Source organism: Vipera ursinii, assembly GCF_947247035.1.
Source record: "Vipera ursinii genome assembly, chromosome: 7".
In the NCBI taxonomy this organism is placed as follows: Eukaryota; Metazoa; Chordata; class Lepidosauria; order Squamata; family Viperidae; genus Vipera; species Vipera ursinii.
Genome location: NC_139521.1, coordinates 24142427 through 24165659, shown reverse-complemented (window position 1 = coordinate 24165659; position 23233 = coordinate 24142427). Strand labels below are relative to the sequence as shown.

General features: G+C 41.5%; 2 protein-coding genes across 4 annotated transcripts in view; one reads left to right on the top strand and one right to left on the bottom strand.

The window, feature by feature from the left end:
* Positions 1-8409: 8409 nt before the first annotated feature.
* LAP3 (leucine aminopeptidase 3) overlaps positions 8410-23233 on the bottom strand; it is a 49277-nt gene continuing 34453 nt past the window's right edge. For all 3 annotated transcript variants that reach the window (XM_083367438.1, XM_083367437.1, XM_083367439.1), the window contains 7 exons: positions 17080-17238; positions 16076-16200; positions 13331-13419; positions 12281-12383; positions 10930-11009; positions 9610-9719; positions 8410-8904 (listed from right to left, as the gene is read on the bottom strand). In XM_083367438.1, the coding sequence (XP_083223564.1) occupies positions 8709-8904; positions 9610-9719; positions 10930-11009; positions 12281-12383; positions 13331-13419; positions 16076-16200; positions 17080-17238 (862 nt within the window). In that variant the 3' untranslated portion in view covers positions 8410-8708. The remainder of the gene's footprint in view (positions 8905-9609; positions 9720-10929; positions 11010-12280; positions 12384-13330; positions 13420-16075; positions 16201-17079; positions 17239-23233) is intronic.
* Positions 20791-22130, top strand: LOC310643554 (uncharacterized protein; the record flags this gene model as incomplete). Its single annotated transcript, XM_083368026.1, has 6 exons — positions 20791-20952; positions 21049-21090; positions 21191-21232; positions 21329-21368; positions 21456-21569; positions 21697-22130. Exons 1-6 carry the CDS (start codon positions 20938-20940, stop codon positions 22128-22130), a joined length of 687 nt encoding a protein of 228 aa, XP_083224152.1. The 5' UTR covers positions 20791-20937.

Sequence of the window (23233 nt, the reverse complement as noted above, 5' to 3'; positions counted from 1 at the left end):
TCCAATATTGCGCAAAGATTATTCTCGCTGATGTAGTGGTGTGTAAAACCAAATATACTATAGACTTGCTTGTTAATCTTTTCGGACATTATTCCTAGTAAGAAAAGTTCAGGTTTAAAATCAACATGTTCACCTAATATTTTTTCTAACTAAGCATGTATTTTTTCCCAATAAGCCTTTTCTTTGTCACATGTCCACCAGATGTGATAGTACATGCCTGAATTGTGCTTACATTTCCAACATCTATCTGACATATTTTTAAACATTGCTAATCTTGCTGGTGGCAAGTGCCATCTATAAAACATTTTATATAAGTTTTCTTTATATGAAGTTGACATTGTTAATTTGTAATTTCTCTCCCATAACTTTTTCCACTTTTCTAGTTCTATATTGTAACCAAAGTTTTTCGCCCATCTTATCAGTTTCTTTAACTTGTTCACTTTCCATTTCCAAAATTAACAAAAATTGTACATTTTCTTAATTAATTTCTCATCTGAGGTTAACAAAATCTTATCAAATAGTTTGATTTTTATAAAATCCATACATTTTCACGTATTTTTCCTATCTATTTTGCATCTGTAAATGTGTCCACAACGACAGGTTGATACCCTGATTTTCTAGTTCTTGTTTAGATTTTAAATTCCCACATTAAGTAATGAAATCGGTCTATAATTCTTAATATGCGTCAAATCTGAGTCTTCTTTTGGTATTAGAGTAATATTTGCTTCTATCCATGTAGCTGGAAGCTTTAAAAACATCTTTCAGCGGTTCGCTTAATATGTCTTGTAGATTTTTATAGAGCTCCGCCGGAAGCCCATTTGGGCCCAGTCTTTTCCCATTTTTTGTCATTTTATGGGCTCTGATATCTCCATCATTGTAATCCTTTCTTCTAACATAGTTTTAAATGCCTCTGGAATTTTTGGAAGTTTACTTTCTTCTAGCTATTGAACAGTTCTCTCTCTTAACGTCTCCTCTTTATCATACAATTCCTTATAGTATTCCTTAATTATATTTTTTATTTCTTCATTTTTGAATTGTAGGCAACTTTTTCCAAGTTATGTATTATTTTTTCTCTTTCTGTTTTTTAAGTTTATAAGCTAAACATCTTCCTGGTTTATTAGCATTTTCAAAAAAGTTTTGTTTTGCTCTCTTTATCTGTTCTGCCGGTTTTTCTGAATCCAACAGATTTAGTTTATGTTTTATTATTTCCATTTCTTTTCAAGGTCTTTTTCTGTGGAGTTTTTTGTAATTCTGTTTCTAACTTTCCAAATTATCCTTTTAGTAATAAATGCTGTCTTCTCCTTTTATTTTTCTTTACTGTATACTTATAGCTATGCCTCTGAAGTACACTTTGGCTATGTCCCATAAGTTTTGTAATGATGTATCTTCTTTGTTTTCTTTAAAGAAAAATTCCATTTCTTTTTTCGCTAACTCTTATGAATTCTTTTTCTTTTAGTACAGATAGATTTGAAGTCCAGCTTTGGTTTTTTTTTGTGTTCCTTTCATGTCACTTTTAGAGGATTATGGTCTGCCCATGTACCTATTTCTATCTCAATTCCCTGTATATCCATCCTCAATTCAGATGTTATACAAATCATATAAATTCTTCACCAGCATTTGTGGCTATTTGAATAAAAACTTTATTGTAGATTTTGTAAATTAATTTCCCTCCAGGCATCTTGTATTCCAATTTCCTCTGCCATATCAAAAAATGTCTTAGGTAATCTTCTTCCGGATTTTCCTGTTTTGTTGCTTTTGTAATCCATTGTTCCGTGTATTGCACTGAAGTCCCTTATTAAACAAGTATTTTGGTATTCCATTTCCAGTGCATTTTTTGGAAAAGAAAAAGGTGCTGGAACTCACACGTCATACAACCCGCCTTGCCTACCCTACAAGGTTCCATCCAAAAAAGGTGCAGGAACTCCGTTCTGAGCGTTCTATGAGAAAAAAAGCCCTGTCCATTTCTATTAGTTTCCTATATAGGCTCTGATAAAATTGTGCATAGATTGCCACTAACAATGTTTGTTTTTGGTGTAGATATATTTCAACCATTACATTACCATTCTTCCTTCTTCATCTGAGTATACTAATTTGGAATCTATTGTCTCTTTAACATATACAGCAACCCCCTTTTTTCTGTTGTGCTGATGTATAATAAAGCTTCCCAATTTTTGAGTACTCCAATAGTTTATGATATTTTTTATATGTGTCTCTTGCAAACAAATTATGTCTATATTCAATTTTTGTAGTTTCCTAAAAAAATATTTCTTTTTGATGGGGATTTTAGTCCATTTACATTTACTGAAAAAATTCCATTTTCTTTCTCCATTTCCATTTCGATTATTTATATTTAGGTCTAGTTGCTCTTGTAATCCTCTGTTTTCTGAAGATTCCTTCACCTTCACCCTCTTGTTCATCTTTCTCCTTTTGTGCAGTTGCTCCTTGGGCTGTCTCTTCCATTTGCTTCTCCCCTTGTCATTGTTGCACTCCTTCATCCAAAATTGCTCTGTTCGTTACTTCGAAATCCTCTGCTTTCCAAATTAAATCCAGTCAATATCTTTATATCGTTTATTAGAATGCCTTCCAGCATTAGCCATCTGAAATTTATGCCTTTGGTAATCAATTTTGTAGTTAAGAAATGGTAGTGTCTCCGAGTGTCTCTTACTCTCTTAGGTATCTGCTTTAAGACTGCTTTAAGAGAGTGTGGGAACAGAGGGCTCTATCGTAATCGGGGAACGGACCACCGCTGTTTTCAAGCGGTTGCCTGTTCCCGCCCTCATTGCTCTTCTTGCTCCCCCGGGGGCATAGGATTGCAGGACCCTGGGCTTAGGCTGGTTTATTTCAATGCCAGGTCCGTGGTGAACAAGGCTCCCCTCATACACGATCTCATTGAGGAGAACACAGACCTGGCCTGCATCACAGAGACCTGATTGGGCCAAGAGGGGGGTGTCCCCCTCTCGGAATTATGCCCACAAGGCTTCCGGGTGCTTCACCAGCCACAGGCCCAGGGTAGGGGCGGGGGGGTGGCGGTTATTATTAGGGAAAGTCTTTGTCCACGAGTGGCCACTATCCCTCTGATAGGCGGGTGTGAGTCTCTCCTTTTAAAGTGGGGTCCTGGAGTTCAGTTGGGCCTATTGATTACGTACCTGTCTCCCAGCTGCGTGTCAGCGGCCCTGCCCAAACTTCTCGATGTCTTGTCCGGGTTGGCAATTGAGTTCCCCAGGCTCATAGTTCTGGGGGACTTTGATCTGCCTTCCATGGATGAGACATCTGAGTTGGCTCGGGAGTTCATGTTTTCCATGACAGCCATGGACCTGACTCAAATAATTCAGGACCCGACTCATAATGAAGGGCACACACTCAACCTGGTTTTTATCTCTGGGCAGTGGATTAAAGGTCTGGGTAGGAGAGATTTAACCATCCAATCCCTGTCATGGTCTGATCATTTCCTTCTCCGGCTAGACTTTCAGTACGCCACCCCGCCACTGGGAGGCGGAACCGACTAGGTGGTTCTGCCCCAGGCGCCTGATGCACCCTGAGAGGTTCCAGACGGAGCTTGGGACATTTCCTGCTTCCCTTGCCCACGACTCTGCCGAGGCCCTAGTGGCAGCCTGGGAGAGGGCGGCTGCTGGGGCCTTGGATAGAGTTGTGCCTTTGCGGCCTCTGACCTGTTGCAGATCCTGGGTGTCCCCTTGGTTTACCGAGGGACTCTGAGAGATGAAGCGCCAGAAAAGACACCTAGAGAGCTGTTGGAGGTCCAGCAGATCCGAATCTGATCGAACACAGCTAAGAACTTTATCTTAAGTCTTACCTAGTGACGATGGAAGTGGCAAAGCATGTTTACTTTTCCACTCTCATTGCGTCCGCAGATAACCACCCAGCCACCTTGTTTAGAGTGACCCACTCACTGCTTAATCAGTGACCAAAGGATGACCCCTTGCAAGGTAGGGCTGAGGAATTTGTACAGTATCTGCAGGACAAAATCACTCAGATCCGGACTGGTTTGGACTCCAACTGGGCGGAATCTGGCGGAGTGGAGAGGGCAGGTCTTGGTTATACCATTTGGGGTAAGTTTGACCCTGTGTCTTTGGATGATGTGGACAGGATTATGCATATACTGAGCACTACAACCTGTTTATTGGACCCATGTCCCTCCTGTCTAGTTTCGACTGCTGGGGAGGTGACAGGGGGCTGGCTCCAGGCAGTTGTCAATGCTTCATTGACAGAGGGTGTCTTCCCCTCCGCCTTAAAAGAGATGGTGGTGAGGCCCCTTCTTAAGAAGCCTGCCCTGGCTGGCTATCTCGTCCTGTCTCCAAACCTTTGCTTTGTAGCAAAGTTGTTGAGAGTGTTGTGGCGCGTCAGCTTCTGCATTTCCTGGATGAAGCGGACTATCTGGACCCATACCAGTCCGGTTTCAGACCCGGTTACAGCATGGAAATGGCATTGGTCGCACTGGTAGATGATCTCTGGCGGGCCTGGGACAGGGGTTGCTCCTGTGTCCTGGTCCTACTTGATCTCTCAGCGGCTTTTGATACCATTGACCATGGTATCCTGCTGCGACAGCTCGAGGGGTTGGGAGTGGGAGGCACTGTTTTACGGTGGTTCTCCTCCTACCTCTCGGGCCGTTCGCAGTTTGTAGTGGCAGGGGGGCAGGGATCTACCCCAAGGCCCCTTTCTTGTGGGGTACCTCAGGGGTCGGTTCTCTCCCCCCTCCTGTTTAACATCTATATGAAGCCACTGGGTGAGATCATCCGTGGCTTTGGGGTGAGGTATCACCAATGTGCGGATGATACCCAGTTGTTTATCTCCACCCCGAGCCAATCCAGTGATGCCCTTGACATGATGTCCCGGTGCCTGGAGGCAGTGCGGGTCTGGATGGGAAGGAACAGGCTCAGGCTGAACCCCTCCAAGACCGAGTGGCTGTGGATACCGGCATCTCGCATTGTCCAACATGTTCCATCTCTTTTGATGGGGGGAGAGCTATTGCCCCCCTCAGAAAGGGCCCGCAACTTGGGTGTCCTCCTGGATTCACAGCTTAACCTGGAAGATCATCTAACCACCATAACCAGGGGGTCTTTGCACAGGTTCGCCTGGTGTGCCAGTTTTTGGACCAAGATGCCCTATGCACGGTCACCCACGCCCTTGTCACTTCTCGCCTGGATTACTGCAATGCTCTCTACATGGGGCTGCCCTTGAAGTGCACCCGGAGGCTTCAGCTGGTGCAAAATGCAGCCACGCGGGTGCTTATGGGAGTATCTCGATACTCCCATGTTACACCTCTCCTGCGTGAGCTGCATTGGCTTCCGGTTGCCCTCCAGGTGCGATTCAAGGTGCTCGTAATTACCTTTAAAGCCCTACATGGCTTAAGCCCAGGGTACTTGCGAGACCACCTGCTGCCAATGTCAACCTCCCATCGCCCAGTTCGCTCCCACAGAGTCGTCCTCCTCAGGTTTCTGTCAGCCAGGCAATGCCGGCTGGCGACCCCCAGGGGGAGAGCCTTCTCTGTGGGCGCGCCGTCCCTCTGGAATGAACTGCCTCCGGAGCTGCGGATGATCCCTGACCTTTGATCCTTCTGCCGTGACCTGAAGACATGGTTGTTCCAACAAGCGGACCTGGACTGACCATGGTTTTTAATTTGGTTTTTATCGTGTTAAATTGTCCTGTATTTCTTATATTCATTGTTTAATTCTTTTTTAATTTTTGTATTTTATGTCTCTTAATTTTTATTGTTGTGAGCCGCCCTAAGTTCTTAGGGAGAAGGGCGGCATATAAATCTAATAAATCCTAATCCTAACTTATTTTTGTATTGTAAAGGTTCCTTTCTCATTTTTCTCAGTACTTCATCTCTTGTTGTTTTCTTTATAAATCTTACATGTACTTCTCTTGGTTGTTTTTTTCTTGCATAGCTCGAATTCATGCGAAATATTTCATCGACCTCCATTTGCATTTCAGCTCTATCTGCGTTTAGAGCCTCCGCCAACAGCCCAATAATCACAATTGCTGTTTTCTTCTCTATCCTCAGGCATATTTTGAAATCTCAAATAATGTTCCGCTTGTCCCATTTCTACCATTGCCATTGCCCCCTCTAGCTCTTGTTTTGCTTGTTCTAATTTTTCATTTTTTGTAGTAGTATTTCCACCTTTTTATTGATATCCTCAGTTTTATTTTCCATTTCGTGGTTCTCTGTTCATTTTTAATAATCTTTTGGTTTTGGTCTCCAAATTGTGCCTTTATATCCAGGATTTCTTCAGTTACTTTCTCAAGTTTACTTTGTGTTTCTTCATGATTTTTCTCTTGAATCAGTTTTAATGAAGCCTGTGTTTCATCTTGGGCAGTGCTTACTTTCTCACGCTGTAACATTGTCCCAAAAGATCCCTAGGTTGTTGGTCTAGAGCAGGGGTCGGCAACCTAAAAAAGAAAAAGAGCCACTGGGAACCGGTTCCATCACAAATTAAAAAAAGAGGGAGCCGCGTGCGTGTGTCCATGCACGCGCATGCGCAAAAAGGTTTTTTGCGCATGCGCGGACGCACGCGGCTGCCATTTTTTAAAAAATGAGATGGAACCGGTTCCCGGTTGCCCGATGGCGACGGCCCGTCTGCAAAGCTGCCGCTTTCGGCAGCTTTGCAGACGGGCCGTGGCAGCTTCCGCAAAGAGCGGCGCCCCTGCCCATTCCGAGAGGTGCGCGCGCACCTCTCCGAACGACCGGAGGTGCGCGCGTACCTCCGCGCGAATGGGCAGCGGTGCCGCTCTTTCAGGAAGCCCGCCGCGGCCCGTCTGTGAAGCTGCCGAAAGCGGCAGCTTAGCAAACGGGCTGCGGCAGCTTCCGCAAAGAGCGGCGCCCCTGCCCATTCCGAGAGGTGCGCGCGCACCTCTCCGAACGACCGGAGGTGCGCGCGTACCTCCGCGCGAATGGGCAGCGGTGCCGCTCTTTCAGGAAGCCCGCCGCGGCCCGTCTGTGAAGCTGCCGAAAGCGGCAGCTTAGCAAACGGGCTGCGGCAGCTTCCGCAAAGAGCGGCGCCCCTGCCCATTCCGAGAGGTGCGCGCGCACCTCTCCGAACGACCGGAGTTGCGCGCGCACCTCCCCAAACCTTTGGGGAGGTGCGCGCGTACCTCCGTGCGAAGGGGCAGCGGCGCCGCTCTTTCAGGAAGCTGCCGAAAGCGGCAGCTTCCTGAAAGAGCGGCACCGCTGCCCGTTCGCGCGGAGGTACGCGCGCACCTCCCCAAAAGTTTGGGGAGGTGCGCGCGCACCTCCGGTCGTTCGGAGAGGTGCGCGCGCACCTCTCGGAATGGGCAGGGGCGCCGCTCTTTGCGGAAGCTGCCGCGGCCCGTCTGCTAAGCTGCCGCTTTCGGCAGCTTCACAGACGGGCCGCGGCGGGCTTCCTGAAAGAGCGGCACCGCTGCCCATTCGCGCGGAGGTACGCGCGCACCTCCCCAAAGGTTTGGGGAGGTGCGCGTGCACCTCTCCAAACGGGCGGTGCCACTCTCCATTTGGAGAGGTGCGCGCGCACCACTGCCAGTTGGAAGAGGTGCGCGCGCACCGGGCGGCTGGGAGCCGCAAGAGACGGCTCAAAGAGCCGCATGCGGCTCCGGAGCCGCAGGTTGCCGACCTGTGGTCTAGAGATTGTCCCACAGAGGGCGCAGAAGAGGTTTTCTTCATGAGTCTAGTAATGTACTCATTTTGCAGCTTACAAGTCTTAAGACTGTAAAACATTCAGCTGGAATGTTGCAGCATCTCCAGGGTCTTGTGATTTACATTCAGATGCTTGGCAACTGATTCATATTTATGATGGTCACAGTGTCCCAGGGTCGTGTGAAGTGACCAAAATCTTCTGCAACCACCCAGCAGACAGGGGGAATAAAAACCAAACACGCCCCCTACCCCACCCCCGCTGCCAATCCTCAACAAAAATGCTCACAACAAGGAAAACCTCGGACAGGAGGAAGAGCGCCACTGGGCAGGCAGGCAGGTGTCTTGCTTGGCTGTGGCTTGGGGGGCACTATTTTTCAGTGCCATTGTAACTTCGAACAGTCACTAAGCGAACTGTTGTAAGTCGAGGACTACCTGTACTTCATCACTTTTTTCCTTTTTTTTTTGGACATCAAGTTTTCGACACCTTGCTAGGTGACTGGTGGTACTCGGATGTTGCCATATCCTAAAAGTGGTACAATGGGTGAAAAGGTTGAAAAGCCCTGTATTTTACAGTCCTGTGGGAGGACAGCACCCCCTTCCCCCAGAGAAATAAATATTTTTGGGAATATTATAAAGGCAGAATATTATATTTCCAAAAAGGATCTTAAAGGCAAACAAGCAGGCCCAGTTTTTCTTAACGGCCTCAGGCAGAGGCCAGGTCTGTAGAAATACAGGCATATTCTGCAAAAGACAAAAACCTGAACAACTTGAAGTGTTGGAAGATATATTTTATTGTATGTGATAGCTGTGTATCTATTATTCAATCCATATTATAAAGCCTGTTGGTTAGACTGATTGCTCTTTGGATACCAAATACAGGACAGGATCCTGGAATGAAGAGTATAAAAAGCAACTGATTTAGTAGAACTCTATGGAATGAATGTATAGTCCATTGCTGTGGATCTTTTCAAAGAAGCCCCCCCCCCAAAATTAAAGTAGAAGAAATCAGTACACTGGCTGATTTCAGGTTCAAATTAACTGTTTTTAAAGCCAGAGTTGATCGTCGCAAAGCTGCTTTCTAAAAACTTTGCTTGTCTTGGGCCAGTCGAGTAATAAACTCAACCAGGGTACGTGTTGGCCTTCCCGCCATGCCTTTTCGCAGATATGGAACCTCATCTTTATTTTCCATTACACCAGCAATATCTAAATGAGCCCAGTGAGGAGCAGTCACAAATTCTTTCAGAAATGCAGCAGCTGTGCATGCGCCACCAGACCTGATGGGAGAAAAGATAGTTTTATGTGCAAGATTATTTGCACTGTTCTTAATAATTTACATAGGAATAAAAGCTGTCTATAAAACTGCCTATCACCATGGAAAACATAACAAGATACTACCCCAAACTTGGATTCACATAACTAGAAGTCAGAATCTTAAGCCATAATTTCAACTTGAAAGATACAAACAAAACCAAACAGAAATGTGCAGTGTTTAATCTGGTATAAGCATTGTCTCTTTACTTGTCTGTGGCACATTTTCCTGGGCTCATGTGAAGTCACACTTACTTAGAAAAATAACAATTACAGAGGGAATGGCATAGCTGCACTACCATCTCTTTATAATTTTGTTCTTCAACAAAATGCTCCATTAGTTGGATTCAGAAAAACAACAATCCATTTCTGCATCACAACAACAGGCTGAAGCAAATTAGTAAATAATTTTCTCTCTGAGCAAAAGAGTGTTTGTTGATCTCATCAAAGTGGAAGGTCCAGTTATGCTTCCTCTGCCAAGCCATACCCACATGAACTCGACTATAGATTGTTGCTCTACTGGATCTTTGCCCAAATAAATACGATCTGAAATATGTTTAGGCAGCTCCTCCTTTAACTCCTATTTGTCCAAGTTCTCTGTGGGCACTGGAAAAAGTAATGTGAGCATAATAGCATAGCAGCAGTATTGCATTTTAACTTAGCTATGTTACCTGTATTTTCCAATGTTATTGATATCTGCTAGGTGACAGTCTGTCATTTGCTTTGTGTAATGTTCAAAGAGAGGCATTCTCCAAACTCGATCCCCCGTCAGAATGCTAGCCTGTCAGTGTAGAGAAAAGCTATTCAGATATCAAATTTCCACACAGTCTGAACAAGTTGTTCAGGTTTTTGTCTTTTGCAGAATATGCCTGTATTTCTACAGTCTTTAGTTTACTTACAATGGTTGACCTCAATAATTAGATTTAAACTGAAGCAGAGAATATGAAATACGGATATAAGATTCTAAGCTTCACTCTTCTACCAAAAACCCTTTCTTTTTTATACTGCTTCAGAAAAATAATGGACAGGAGGCACCAAGAGAATCCTTGCAGGCTGAAAACAGAAATGATCTTAGGAATGGGCACAGCTGGGTGGGACTGGCACTTTCAATTTTCTTCCTAATGATTTTCACAACCTCCCTTTTTCATAGCAATCCCCAATTCAAGCAATGTTATTACCAAACTATCCATGCATCAAGATCCCCACAAACTCAGGCCTGCCAGTGTATCTGTGAAGGTATTATTTATTAAATTTATATATGAAGTTGAGGATTTTGTGCATAATTTTATAGTTGCTTAAACTGAACATTTACCCTTCCAGTGCTCATTTCTTCTCCTTGAAACATTATCTTGACATTTTTTAATCTTTGCTTTATCCACCTAAATCATTTGTTCTCATTGTAAACTAAGCCACTTCTCATGCCTGCTTTCAGATTATGTCTGGCATCCATGCCTGATCAGAGGGCATGACCCTGAAACACTCATTGGGCTAAACGATGTGGTTGCCTATTTTATCTGCTGCCTACAGGAAATATGTATCTTGGCTACACAGGTGCTGCATTGGCAGGACCAATCTGATAGTAGTTTAGAAATTCATAACACAAATTGCTGAAATAATTAGGGGCATCAAAAATGCTGTTTTCCATTTTTCAGTTAACTAATATTAATAAATCCAAACTTGGTTCTCTTCTGTTTTTGTCTGAGAAGTATTAGAGAAAGGAACAAATATATTAAATTGCATTGCTGTGTTGTCTCCAGGTGGCTTACTTTAGGTATCAGTATAGACAGAAGCCTTTAGGAATGTTGAAAACAAGGTGAGGAAATTATCACTAGTTCACAAAAGTTTTATTAACTCCAAAGCTAACATTTTGTGTTTAGCTTTTGTAGTCAATAGTCACAACTTAAGTTCTCAATAAAAAGGATTTAATCTTTTCTTTAAAACTCTCTAAATCAAAACCTATCTTGAAATCAATTGTTAGTAGCACCACTTACCTCATATAGGTGATGCCACAGCTGCTTTGAATTTGTAAAAACCCCAGTAGCTGCTGATCCTAATGCTACATCCATAGCACCTATAAAGTATTATAAAATGCAAGTTATCCAGCCATTTTTCCATGTTGACTAACATTATAGTACTTGCTCATCAGCTAGCACTTCGCACTTCTAAAAATATCTTTTTTTCTTTTATTTGCAAGTTTATAGCATATAAATTTTTAAAAATTCAAAAAATTTGTTCTATGTCCTAGGAAAATGGACCATATTGCTGCACACCAGCATTACTATCAGGTGCACAGGAGATACTGTTTTGCAGCTACAACCAATTGTTGGACTTGTCTTATGAAAAATTTGTTTGATCCCTCCAACTCTTTTTTACTGTCTACTGCCAAGCAAAGATAATTTTATTCAGATGGTTTTGAGATTTGAGATTGAGATTTATTAAATTTATATGCCGCCCTTCTGCCCAAGGACTCAGGGCGGCTCACAACAATAAAAAATTAAAAAAAACATAAAGTACAAAATTAAAAAAAATTACTTTTGATGTTTCAACCTTTTTATTATCTGCAATATTGGCACCTGGGATTTTTTTTTTGCTTTGCTTTTAATTACTTTAATTGCTCACAGGAAGCTGCTTAAATGCACAACCTTGCTGAAAAGATGTAATGTAATTAAAGCTGAATCTTCATTCAAAATAATCCTCTCTCAGTAGTCAGAATAGTGCTATAAGCAAGATTATTTTAAACAGCAAAGCTTATATTTTTGTATTTGAATATGCAGCTTACTCTTCCCTGGGTTGGGGGGAACACTCTAAGTTAGGAGTCTCCAACCTCTGGGCCATGGCCCACTACCAGGTCATGGGCTATTGGCCACTGGGCCATATAAGTGGCTGGCAGGTGCATGTGTATATGCACATGCACAAGCCCACTCCTGCGAGTGTCACTGTTGCGAGCTTTTGCAGCCCCACTTGCACAAGCATCACAGGCATTTGCAACCTCATGCGCACAAGCTCTTATGGCCTTACTTGCATGAGCAATGGGTGCTCATGCACGCACATGCATTCACCCCCTACCCAAAAATCCCTTCTTTCCCCCCTCCCCCTGCTCTGGGCTGCCAATCCCGAAAGGTTGGGGAACTCTGCTCTAAGTAGTAAAAAAGAAAAAAAAGCCATTAGCTTTAAGATAATACAAATCATCTCTATGCAATTTGGAGGGTCTGCAGTTCGCTGAAACTCACAAAAACATCACATTATTAAAATATTCTGCATAGGAAGAGGAGCTTTTCATAGTATTCCTAATATTCTGGGAATATGGAGTACAGAAGCTTGAAACAAATAAAAAAGGGCTACCTGTTAATGTTGCAGTATCTAAAATTGCCCTTGGATTAAAACTGTGTGCATAGTGAAGAGCATCAGCCAACACCAATCTTCCCTCTGCATCTGTATTGTCAATCTTTTACGAAGGGATCAGAAAATCAGCAAGAGAAAATCACATTCTGTTTGTAATTACAAGCTTGCCTATATCAATAGCTAATTTTGAGGGCAATTAATAATACAGTTTAAAACTAAAATTTAATGCATTATAACTCTAAATCTGAAATAAATAAAATTACTACTATCAAATAATGGATACAATAGAGCCAAAAAGCTCAAAAGAGTATAATATTTGGGAAAACAGATTTATTTGCCACTAAGAACCCTTGGAGGTGCCTTTCCACCATTTCCTCTCTGTAGTAGCTACCTCCGGGCCCATATTTTGTAGAGTGGAATCTCCTATCCACACTGCAAATATGAAAGGCTGCAATTCTTTTATTATTTCAATGGTATTGCCAGAGGTCCCCAACCCCTGATCTGTGGACCAGTACCAGGCCACGGCATGCCAGCAACTGGTCTGCACAAACAAGCAAAACCCCATCCATGGGATGCAGGCAGCACACAAAACCACGCACCCTCTGTTTCATGGAAAACTCTCTCTCCACGGAACCAGTTCCTGGTGCCCAAAAGGTTGGAGACTTCTGGTATTGCAATCCTGAAAGACTAATGGTTAATACCAATAGTCTATCTCTATCCAATGTTTCTCAACCTTGGCAGCTTTAAGATATGTGGATATCAACTCCCAGAATTCCCCAACCAGCACAGGGCAACAATAGGGAACAGATGTTGTTGTTCTGTTAAATATGAGATTGCTACCATTCCCTCAAATCTGATGCCCTCCAATGAAGGTTAGAAATGTAAGCAAGCTTGGCCTCTAGGCCTTTCCATGGGGCTCTTGCAAGCAACTGTTGATTTAAAGTTCTATTTCTTCAACTAGAAATGATGTTAGTAGATGAAACCTCAGGTGCAACCCAAGCTCCTATTATCCTATTAAAACCTGTGCTAAATAAGCATCTTAAAACATACCTGAATCGTTTTTCCATTCATGGCTGTCACAACATCTCCGGGTTTATTTGCCTTCCCACTGGGCAAATTTTCACAAAGGGGGGCCAGACCTTAGATATAAAGAATGCCAACTGAATTTATGCATACTGTAACATTATTTGGTATTCTTTAAACCAGTGGTTCCCAACCTTTTTTATACCCCGCACCCCTAGAACGCTTCTGATATATTCTCGCACCCCTTACAAAAGTTTGAAATAATGGCAACGAATTATCCATATACACAATAATTTTGAACACCCAAGTTTTTGCATTCCCTGGAATATCATCTCGCATCTTCCCTGGTTGGGAACCCCTGCTTTAAACCATGCTGCTTTTAAAACTTGAATCAAAAATTCCTCAGCAGTGGTATTGTTTCCCTGGTATCTATTTACCTGATGCCAAGACTCAATTCCTTTGCTCACCTTTCAATAAGCAAATTTGTACAAATGCCAGCTGAGAGGGTTTAGTCCTTGCAAAATAGATAAACTTGAACATTTCTCTCCACTGTTTCCTGTTTGATATTTGTCAATGTTTTGAAGGAAAAGGGTCAGTGATGGAGTTCAGCCAGTTCGCACCACTTTGGCAGAACTGGTAGCTATTTTTTTGTTGCTCAGGCCCAGAATGGACTTCTGGAAGCAGCATCCACACCATGGTTGTTCACATATTTGAATACCACCACTGAAAAGGGTACTCCCTCACCCAATTTATTTTTCCTAGAGGAATAAAACAAGCTAAAAATTGGGACGGAGGTTGTAAAAAGTTTGAAGGCCCACTGATCCATATGAAATGGTCTTATGAATTTCTAATAAGACTTCTAGAATAGTATTTTAATGTGCATAAACATTAAAGGTATTAACGTGATGCTGAATTATATGGCAAAACTCTGGAAAAAGTGATATTATTCTAGATATTTTGATTTTGGAAATGTGTAATTTTTCTGTTCTGCAAAAGGCAATGTTTTCAACAAATCAACAAATGAAGCAGTTATGTTCTTCTTTAGCATACATTTTATGATACTTTGCAATAATACTGTGGTATCATTAGGTAATTTCATTTTATTTTTGTATTTAATTCTATACTAATACTACACTAAAAAGTACTATAAGGTATTTTTTGTAAACCCGAAAGTTAACCATATATATTAGTATTACATTTTAGTACAATGATAACTTTATTGTCACTTTGAATGTACACCAATCGGCAAACATCAAAATGAAATTTCGTTGCATACAGCTCTCAAAGGGTCACTACCTCCGATATATACTCCTTGTTCGTGGCCCGCTCAAATTTCACATTGTCCATTTTAGTCTCTAGGGAGTGAATGATGGCAAACAGGACAGATGGAAATGGGGCTTCATGTGGATTAGTCCTCAAGTTAGCTTGTATTCTGACAACCTCGCCTTCTTTCCTTTTTCTGATCCTGACTCTTCCACCTTTTCCTTAAAGAGGCCTTGCTTCTTTTCGCCCCTGGAGCACGCTGTTGCTGCCACCAACTCCTCCAAAAGCCTCTCTCTCTTCCTCTGGGCCTGCCAACAGCCTCATCCAGTTCCTTTGCTCCATAAGCTCCAGGTCCTCTCCTCCTCTGCCTCCTCTGGAAACAGCCGATTTGCAATACAATCCATCACTAGGCCAGCAGTCAGATCTTGCTGCTGGTAGAACAAATTCAAACAGTGCCAACGACTTTTAACGGTCTCACCAACAGTTTCAAAACAACTAGAAACTCGCCATGCCAGCAAAGATTGTCGGTCGTATACTGTTAACTTTAACCCTTTACTATGAAATTTGTTAAATTCTGTTATATTCTTAAAGTGGTTGTCGGATTTGTTTAGTTTTAATTATGTAATTATTGTTCATTCTGCTACTCTTTTTTATATTCTTCTAAAATAAAGAAAAACATTTGAAAAAGAAATAAAATACAGGTTATCTTCAATTAAAGACTCCAAGTTAGGCTGGAATTTCCATTGCTAAACAATGCAGTCATAAAGCATGATGTCATATGATGGTACTGCTTAACAAAGGCAATCCCTGTTGCCATCATTAAGTAAATTGCCATGGGTCACAAAGTGAAGACCTCATATGACCACCATTTGCGACTATCTCCTGGCCTCCCCATTGGCTTTGCTTATAGGAAGCCAGCAAAGAAGATCACAAATGGTGGCTGCAGGATACTACAATATCATAATTGCAAGCCAGGTGTCCCAATCACAATCATGGAAACATTGCAGTGGCTGGAACTAGGATGACCAGAAGTATCACTTGTTCAGTGCCATCACAAGTTTGAATAGTTGCTGGATGAGTGATTATTAAGCAAGGACCACATGTGATTAGGTAAAGGATATCTTCTCATCTAAAACACCATGTGAGAGGTGAATAGGGAGAGCAACCGGGAATCCTTACAAAGTGGTAAACCCCAAACTGGAACATCTACTGGAATCTCTGAACTAGAAGACTCTTGATGATGAAATCTCACCACTCAACATTACCAGATTTTGTTTTGGAGAAGAAGCCAGAAGGACAAGTCAATCCAGCCTTCAATTTCAGCAGCTAACTCAGTTTGCTTGAGATGTTAGGTTCAGGAGCTTCTATTTCCAGCCCAAGAAGCAAATCATGGGATAACTTTTCTGCCACAGACCTTGGAGAATCAAGATGGGCTGACCCCAAGGTCTGTTGACATCTCTTTCCAATTCAAATAACTCTTGTGAATTTATTCTTCTACAATCTACTTACCAATTAAATTAATGGGTAACTTCAATTCTGCAGCTGTGACAATGGCAGAAAAAATGGTGGCTGCTCCTCCCATATCTGCTCTCATGGCATCCATACTGGCTGAAGGCTTGATCGAAATGCCACCGCTGGGGAAAAATATGAGATGCCACAAAGATTGGTCTCTTTGCCCACCCAACCCCTCAAAACTTACAGTATCAAGAGTAAACTTTGCTGTGATGCCAAGCCACAGTTTGGGCTGAAATTGTAGATAAACAGGACAATCAAAATCCATCTGATGGTAAAAAAATACCATGATTACCTAATAGCTGCCTGTAAAGTTCCCTTTGTCCAGTCTCACTATCCACACACTTTCTGAAAATGAATCCATTGTCAGAAGCCCATTTTTCCAGCACAACTTCAGGAATTTTCTCCTATCCTGCTCCCAGGCCATGAGAGACTCACCCTTAGGCAGCCTCAGTATTCAAAAAATATAGCTCTATCTCATTGTAGTTTTCTTATTGGATTATAGCACTTATTCTTAATTTTAATCTGCATTTTTTGTTTTTCAGAATTTACTTAGCCCCTCTGTGTGCTTCTCAGTGGAGAAAAACAAGGTATAAATTCAGTAAATAGAATAAATCTAACAAATGGATCCATTGCAGAGATGTTCTTTAATAGAATTTTTTGAGAGTAATCTCTGCAATGGATTCTTCATTTAGATTTATTTATTTGTATCTTTATATACAGGTGGAAGGAAAAACTTCCCAATTATTCCATGGCTCCTAAATGGTTCCTCCATGATCCCTATCTGAAGCTCCATAGCTCCCTCCCTTTAAGACATGAGACCAGAACCTGGAAAACTTCTTCCCCTAGAGATCACATAACCTTGGAAAGATAAATGAGCTAAAACCATCTTTCTAAAATCCCTTTCAATGGAGTTTGCATTGCATTCATCTGCACTTTCAAAGCACATATTCTGGGAACAGGGGAAAAATTCTGCTCCAAAATGCTCTTAAGATGCTCACCTATCAAAAGTTATCCCCTTTCCAACAAATACCAATGGAGCTTCTTTGGGGTTGTTGCTGCCTTGGTAGTGGACTTCCAAAAAGACTGGGGGTTCATCTGAGCCTTTTGCCACACTCCAAAATGACCCCATTCCTCGCTCCTGTATCCAAGATTTATCTCTGTAACGACAGGGAACAATTTCCATTATTTCTTTCCCAGTTACTGAAAGAGGACACACATTGCATTCCCGAATGCCAGCAGTAAAATAACTTTTTTCTCAAATTCTAAGATAATAAAAAAGTAAATAAATAAAAAGATTTATATTAACCAAGTTTCCCCTTTACAACTATTCGGTGGAAACGCTCCTCTGCAACAGTTGTTTTTACAGTATCCTTTTTAAAATTCTTTTACAGTAAAGCATGGATATTTTCATGAATGCCCTTGGCAACAAGTGACACCATCCTGCCCTTCCTCTTTGCAGGTATTCATGGAAAAGAGTAAACCAGGAAAACATTGCTCTCAGACCAATGAAACGGTTAATTTGTTAGGTCTGTACCAACCAATTGTACTTTTCCTGATTTCTGCATAAAATACTTCCCCTTAATTAATTTTCAAAGCACAGGCGGTCCTCAGTTTATGGCCAGGCACTTGGCAACCATTCAGTTATGATAGTCCTCTGTAAAAGCAACTTATGACTCAATTCCAAAGTTCCAATGGATGCCCCACCCCCATTCATGTGACTGTATTTTTGCTGCTTAGTAACTCCGCAGATATATGGTCATTTGCAGCATCCCACAGTCAGGTGACTACGATTTACATTTCTGCCAGAAACCAGTATTTATTTCCAGTTTCATCACTTAATGACCATGGCATTTGCTTAACCTGTGGCAGCTTCTTAATGATTGCCACAAAAATGGACATAAAAATGCAGGGCCAGTCACATGGTGACCTGCTATATGACTATCAAAATTATGACACTAATGGGCAGGTTCAATTAGCATTGTAAGTCAAGGATTACCTGTATTATCTTGAAGGCTTCCTTTTACAGCAGGGGTGTCAAACTGCCAGCCCATGGGCCTGTTGCATCAGGCGGAGGCCGCACCCACCCCAGCTCCGGCAATGCAAAAAAAGTTATGATACGTTGCAACATATCACATGATACAGCAAATTTGACACCTGTGTTCTACAGCAACTATAACCAGCTGTCTTGTAAGCAACAAAGCTAGGAAGATCCGTTTCCCTTAGTTGCATTATAACTGGCATGTAGGGATTATTTGTAAACAGCACAATTGCAATGCATAAATCAGCAGATAATAGGCTGTTTCTTTGACTAATAAATTACACTGCTTCCCCTTTTCTCACCTCTCTCCCAAAATCTCTTGCAAAATGGCCTGAATTTTGAAACCAGATTTCTGCCTTTTAGGGTTTTTTTAATTACATTATAATGTAAAATACAAAAATACAAAAGCAAATAATAGGAAAAGTAGGGGAGAAAAAAGTGAACAGAAAAGTATAGAGAAGAATGGAAAAAGAAAAAATAAGGCATTGCACCTCTGACTCCCTTTGATGCAGTAGAATAGGAAGTAATATCAAACATCAACTTTTTACTTTTACATAATAGTATAAACTAGCCGATTCTATAACCACAGATCTATCTAATCAGTAAAACCCAAAATCAAAGTCTCATTTTTTTTCCATCTCAAGCACAAATTCCCTAAGCGGTTTCCAAGTAGAAACAAAAGTACTTGTGTTGGTTTTCTTTTATCAAAACAGTCATTTAGCCATCTCTGCTAACTCCACCAGCTTTTGCAATCATTCATCCATTGTGGGGATTAAAATGTCCTTCCATTTTTGTACACAGAGTAATCTTGCTGCCATCAGTATATTTAACATCAAAAGTAGTATAAGTACATACAAACTTTTAATGGAACTTATCAGTAGTTTTGATCAGTGACATCATCAAAGTAAACAAAGCCACGTGCTGATTACGTCACCAGGCCATGCCCATAAACGGAAGTGACGTGCGCAGCCCGCCTCCCCGGATGTGACATGCATAATCCACACCCCCACCCCTCGTGGTACAGGACTCACAAGGCCATAACCCTAGCCGGCTATGACGTGCAGGCCCAACCCCATCAAAATAAGCATGGGTAACCCTAACAGATAAGGTGTGGTGTAAGGTCATAGCCCTATTTCCAGATGGTGCTTGCCGAACCTAATCCCATCAACAAACATGTGGCGGTCAAGCTTCTGTGTACTTGATTACATTAACCCTAGACTAATTCCATGGACGTGCAAATCCAAAAGAAACACAGAGACCTGTGTTTTTGGGAAACAAAACCCTGCTTTTGGGGGGGTGGTAATTAAAAAAAAAGCTTTTTATTTCTAATCATTCTAGCCTAATGATGCTTTTAATTTTTGTGGAGTTTTAAAAGTCAATACCTCAAAAGCTGGGGGTGGGGGGGAAAAAGGATCACCTAAAAGGCGGCCAGGGTTTGCATTTAAACCAGGCAATTTTAAAAACATTTTCCCTGAATGTAGGGGGGAAAAACCACAGACCTTTTAAAGCCCACAGCTGGTTTTTTACCTTTGTAAAAATCTAAAGACGTATATTTTGGCATTTGTAACCCCCTCGAATCCATATGTACGCATAACCGTTCATAGCAGAGATTTAATAAAATTTATTCTAACCTTACAGCAAAAGCGAAGCGTTTCTGACTGGTCAGAACAGATTGATGTTTTAGGTATGTGTGTTGTGGGCATGTCTGGACATGTCATTCCCCGTGATTCTGGACAGGCACAAGGCTCAAGGACGTGTCATGGCATGCGTGGGGGGGGGGGGTTGTACAGGCAGGTCTGAACAGCTAGCAAATTAACTCCAGCAGGCTTCTGAAGATGGCAAATATTGATGGTGATTTGTTTGATGTAAATTTGATCCCCAAACCTCCCAAGCGTAGATGTAGAATAAGAAAAGGACCTGACCTATGCGGCATCGTGGAAGACAACAAATTTATAAAGCCTTGTTGTTGCAGATTCTACAAAACATCAAATGGTAAGTAAATATAAAAATTAAGAAAACAGTATTTTGATTAGTTGAAACAGCTAGACTAATTCTACCTTATTTCCTGTTTTAGAAACGGTGGAATCTCAAAATGCCAGCATGCCTCAGATTCTGAAAGCGTGTATCATTAAAATATTACACCATTGTTTAATGGGGTGCCTACAATCAGATGAAGACCATATGGATGGAACCAGTGAAACAGAGCTTATCAGAAGCTTATGCTTTAGACTTTCTATGCCTCATGTTCTCTGGGTCATCGTCAGTATTTCTGACAAAGTGAATAACTTATATTTCACCAGGGATTCCCTTGGGGAGCTCAAGAAATTTATACATCGTATAGAGCTTATGCGTGATCCGCTGTCATTAATGTCAAAGATTGAAGCCAAATTGCCATTGTCTCTGAAGAGGATATGTCAGAATGTAACAGAAATTGATTACAAGAAACTGTTAACGCTATGAAATTTATAATAAAAGGTGCTTTACAAATCACATGAAAGTTGTATTATATTTTTTTCTTGATATGAGGGTGGACTGGTCAAAAGGGGTGAAGAACTCAGCAGAATTAATTACAAGAAACTATTAACACTATGAAGTTTACATTTGCTGACCTCATGTTTAATCCTATCAGGTGCTAGACACAGATATATAATCTAATCATTCGGCTGGGGGGTTACCTGATTGGTGGGCGATGTGATTTTTGACATAGCCAGAGTGTACAAAAAGTAGGATTCATACTGACCCCAGACACGTTTGTCAGTTTCTGGCATATTCATACCTCTGGACCCCTGTGATCTGCTAAGAAGACCCTCTTTACAGAATGGATGCTACAAATGTAAGTAATTTTATTGCTAATTTTTGAAACATTGTTCCTCTTAGCTATAAAAAAATGTGTTTATAATATTCATGGCCTGTTTTTTTCTTTTACTAGATGGAATTAACTGATTCTGAATGTGTAAGGGGTGCAGATCTTGTAAGTAGTTTTGTTGCTAAAATTTTGAAACACTGCCCCTCTTAGATATAAAAAAGAATGTATTTATAATATTCATGGCCTGTTTGTTTTCTTTTACTAGATGGAATTAACTGATTCCGAATGTGTAAGGGGTGCGGATCTTGTAAGTAGTTTTATTGCTAAATTTTGAAACACTGTCCCTCTTATAAAAAAAGAATGTGATTATAATATTCTTGGCATGTTTGTTTTCTTTTACTAGATGGAACTGACTGATTCCGAATGTCTGAGGTTTTATAATGGTATTTGTTTTTCATACCTACATACATTCAGATTCTTACAAAACTTTCTGCAACATTTCTGACCATTGGGTTTTTCTTTTCTTTCAGAATGGGAAGATGATCAACCATTTGTGGATCTCACTATACCCACAGAGCAGGAAGGACCCCGGCATGGCATGACCCCTCAACCATGCACAAGCCACACAGCACAAGAGTTAGGAGGTATAACATCTAGCATTTTATCCAACTACAAATCTATTCGTATTATTTTATAATCTAAAAAAGGCGTGTGTTTGTATTACATTATTAGGAATGTAGGTGATAACATTTTGTTTGTTTGATTAACCAGGGCCGCCCTGCAAAAAAGCAAAAATGCATGGAGGCGAACTCCCCGCATCCCCAGCAGACAGTGATAGTAGTGAACCTACACCTGTATCTCAACAAGAAGAGGAGATAAATCATTCTATGCCCCAGCTACAAAGCACTAACTCTGCAAACTCTCAGAATTCGAACAATGTTTATCTGGATTTGGTGCAAGAGTGGGAGCATCCTATCCGAAATTTCATGGCTGTGGAATACTATCAGCGATATAGATTCGTTAATGTTGACCAAATTCAGTCTTTTGCACATGCTATAGATGCTATTCATAATGCTATACAGCATGTTTTGAATAATGTTGCTAGAGACATAGGTGCAAATGATTTTGTTCAACTCCGGTTGGATGCAGATGGGTTAAATCATCCTCTTTTCTCTGAGGAGGAATATGGATGGTTTAAATGCTGATGATTTTCTGACCAGTATTGAAAATCTGCTTCAAAGTAAAGCAGAGATATTGTGTGTGTGTGTGGGGGGGAGATTTACAATTAGTGGTTACCATTGTGAGGAACAATGAGGGGGGAGGGCTTAGGAAGTTAAGCACTGTGCTGCTCACCAAAGTACTGGAGAAAAAAAGACGTCACCTAGTAGATTTCAATGTGGAAGGCGCATTTCTGTGTTTTGCTAGCTGCTTGCTCTGGCTCATTGGCGGGGGTGTTAGCAATGAAGAAATTATTACCAGGGCCAGGGAACTTCACATCAGACTGGGTATTTCCACAGAAAACATGGTTAACTTTTCTCAGGTACACCACTTTGAAAAAGCTTTAGGGGTTACTATAAAGATCTTGTTTTATCTGCAGGACGGATGGAGGTTTTTTGTTACAGGCCTCCCACAGCAAGAAAAAATAGTGTTTATATTGTTACATGACAATCATTACTATGCCATCAAAAATATAAAGGGTTTCCTGGGCGAACGCTATTTCTGTAAATTTTGCCACACCCACTATCACTATAAATTTAGTCATGGTTGTCAATATATCTGCAGATCATGTCTCAAGCAAGAATGCAAGCAGGTAGAGAAGGAAAAGATGCGCTGCTATAGGTGCAAAGTGGTTTGTCATTCTAAAGTATGTTTTGAAACTCACACAGCTAGCTACGGAGGGAAAAGTTGACTGTAAGAGTAAAGAATATTGTGAAAAGTGTGGGGTTAAAAAGACAAAACCCCTCCTAACCCCCTCCCCTCTCCCCAACCCTCCCCAACACCTCCCTCCCCTCCCCCTCCCCCCTTCCCGACTTCCCAGAGCTCAATACAGGGTATAAATATACAAACAATCATAGTCTACCTTATGCAAACAACAATAAAATATTAAATCTATCGCACTTTAACTCTTATAAAATAACTACAAGCAATTTAAATATCACATCAAAACTTATTCAAATGCTAGATGAAACTTTTTAGTCCCATATTTATTCTGGATATAATCAATCCATCTTCTCCACTCCACATTATATCTCTGTTGCGACTGGTCTTTCAAGTACGCTGAGATCTTTGCCATTTCCGCCAGATTGGA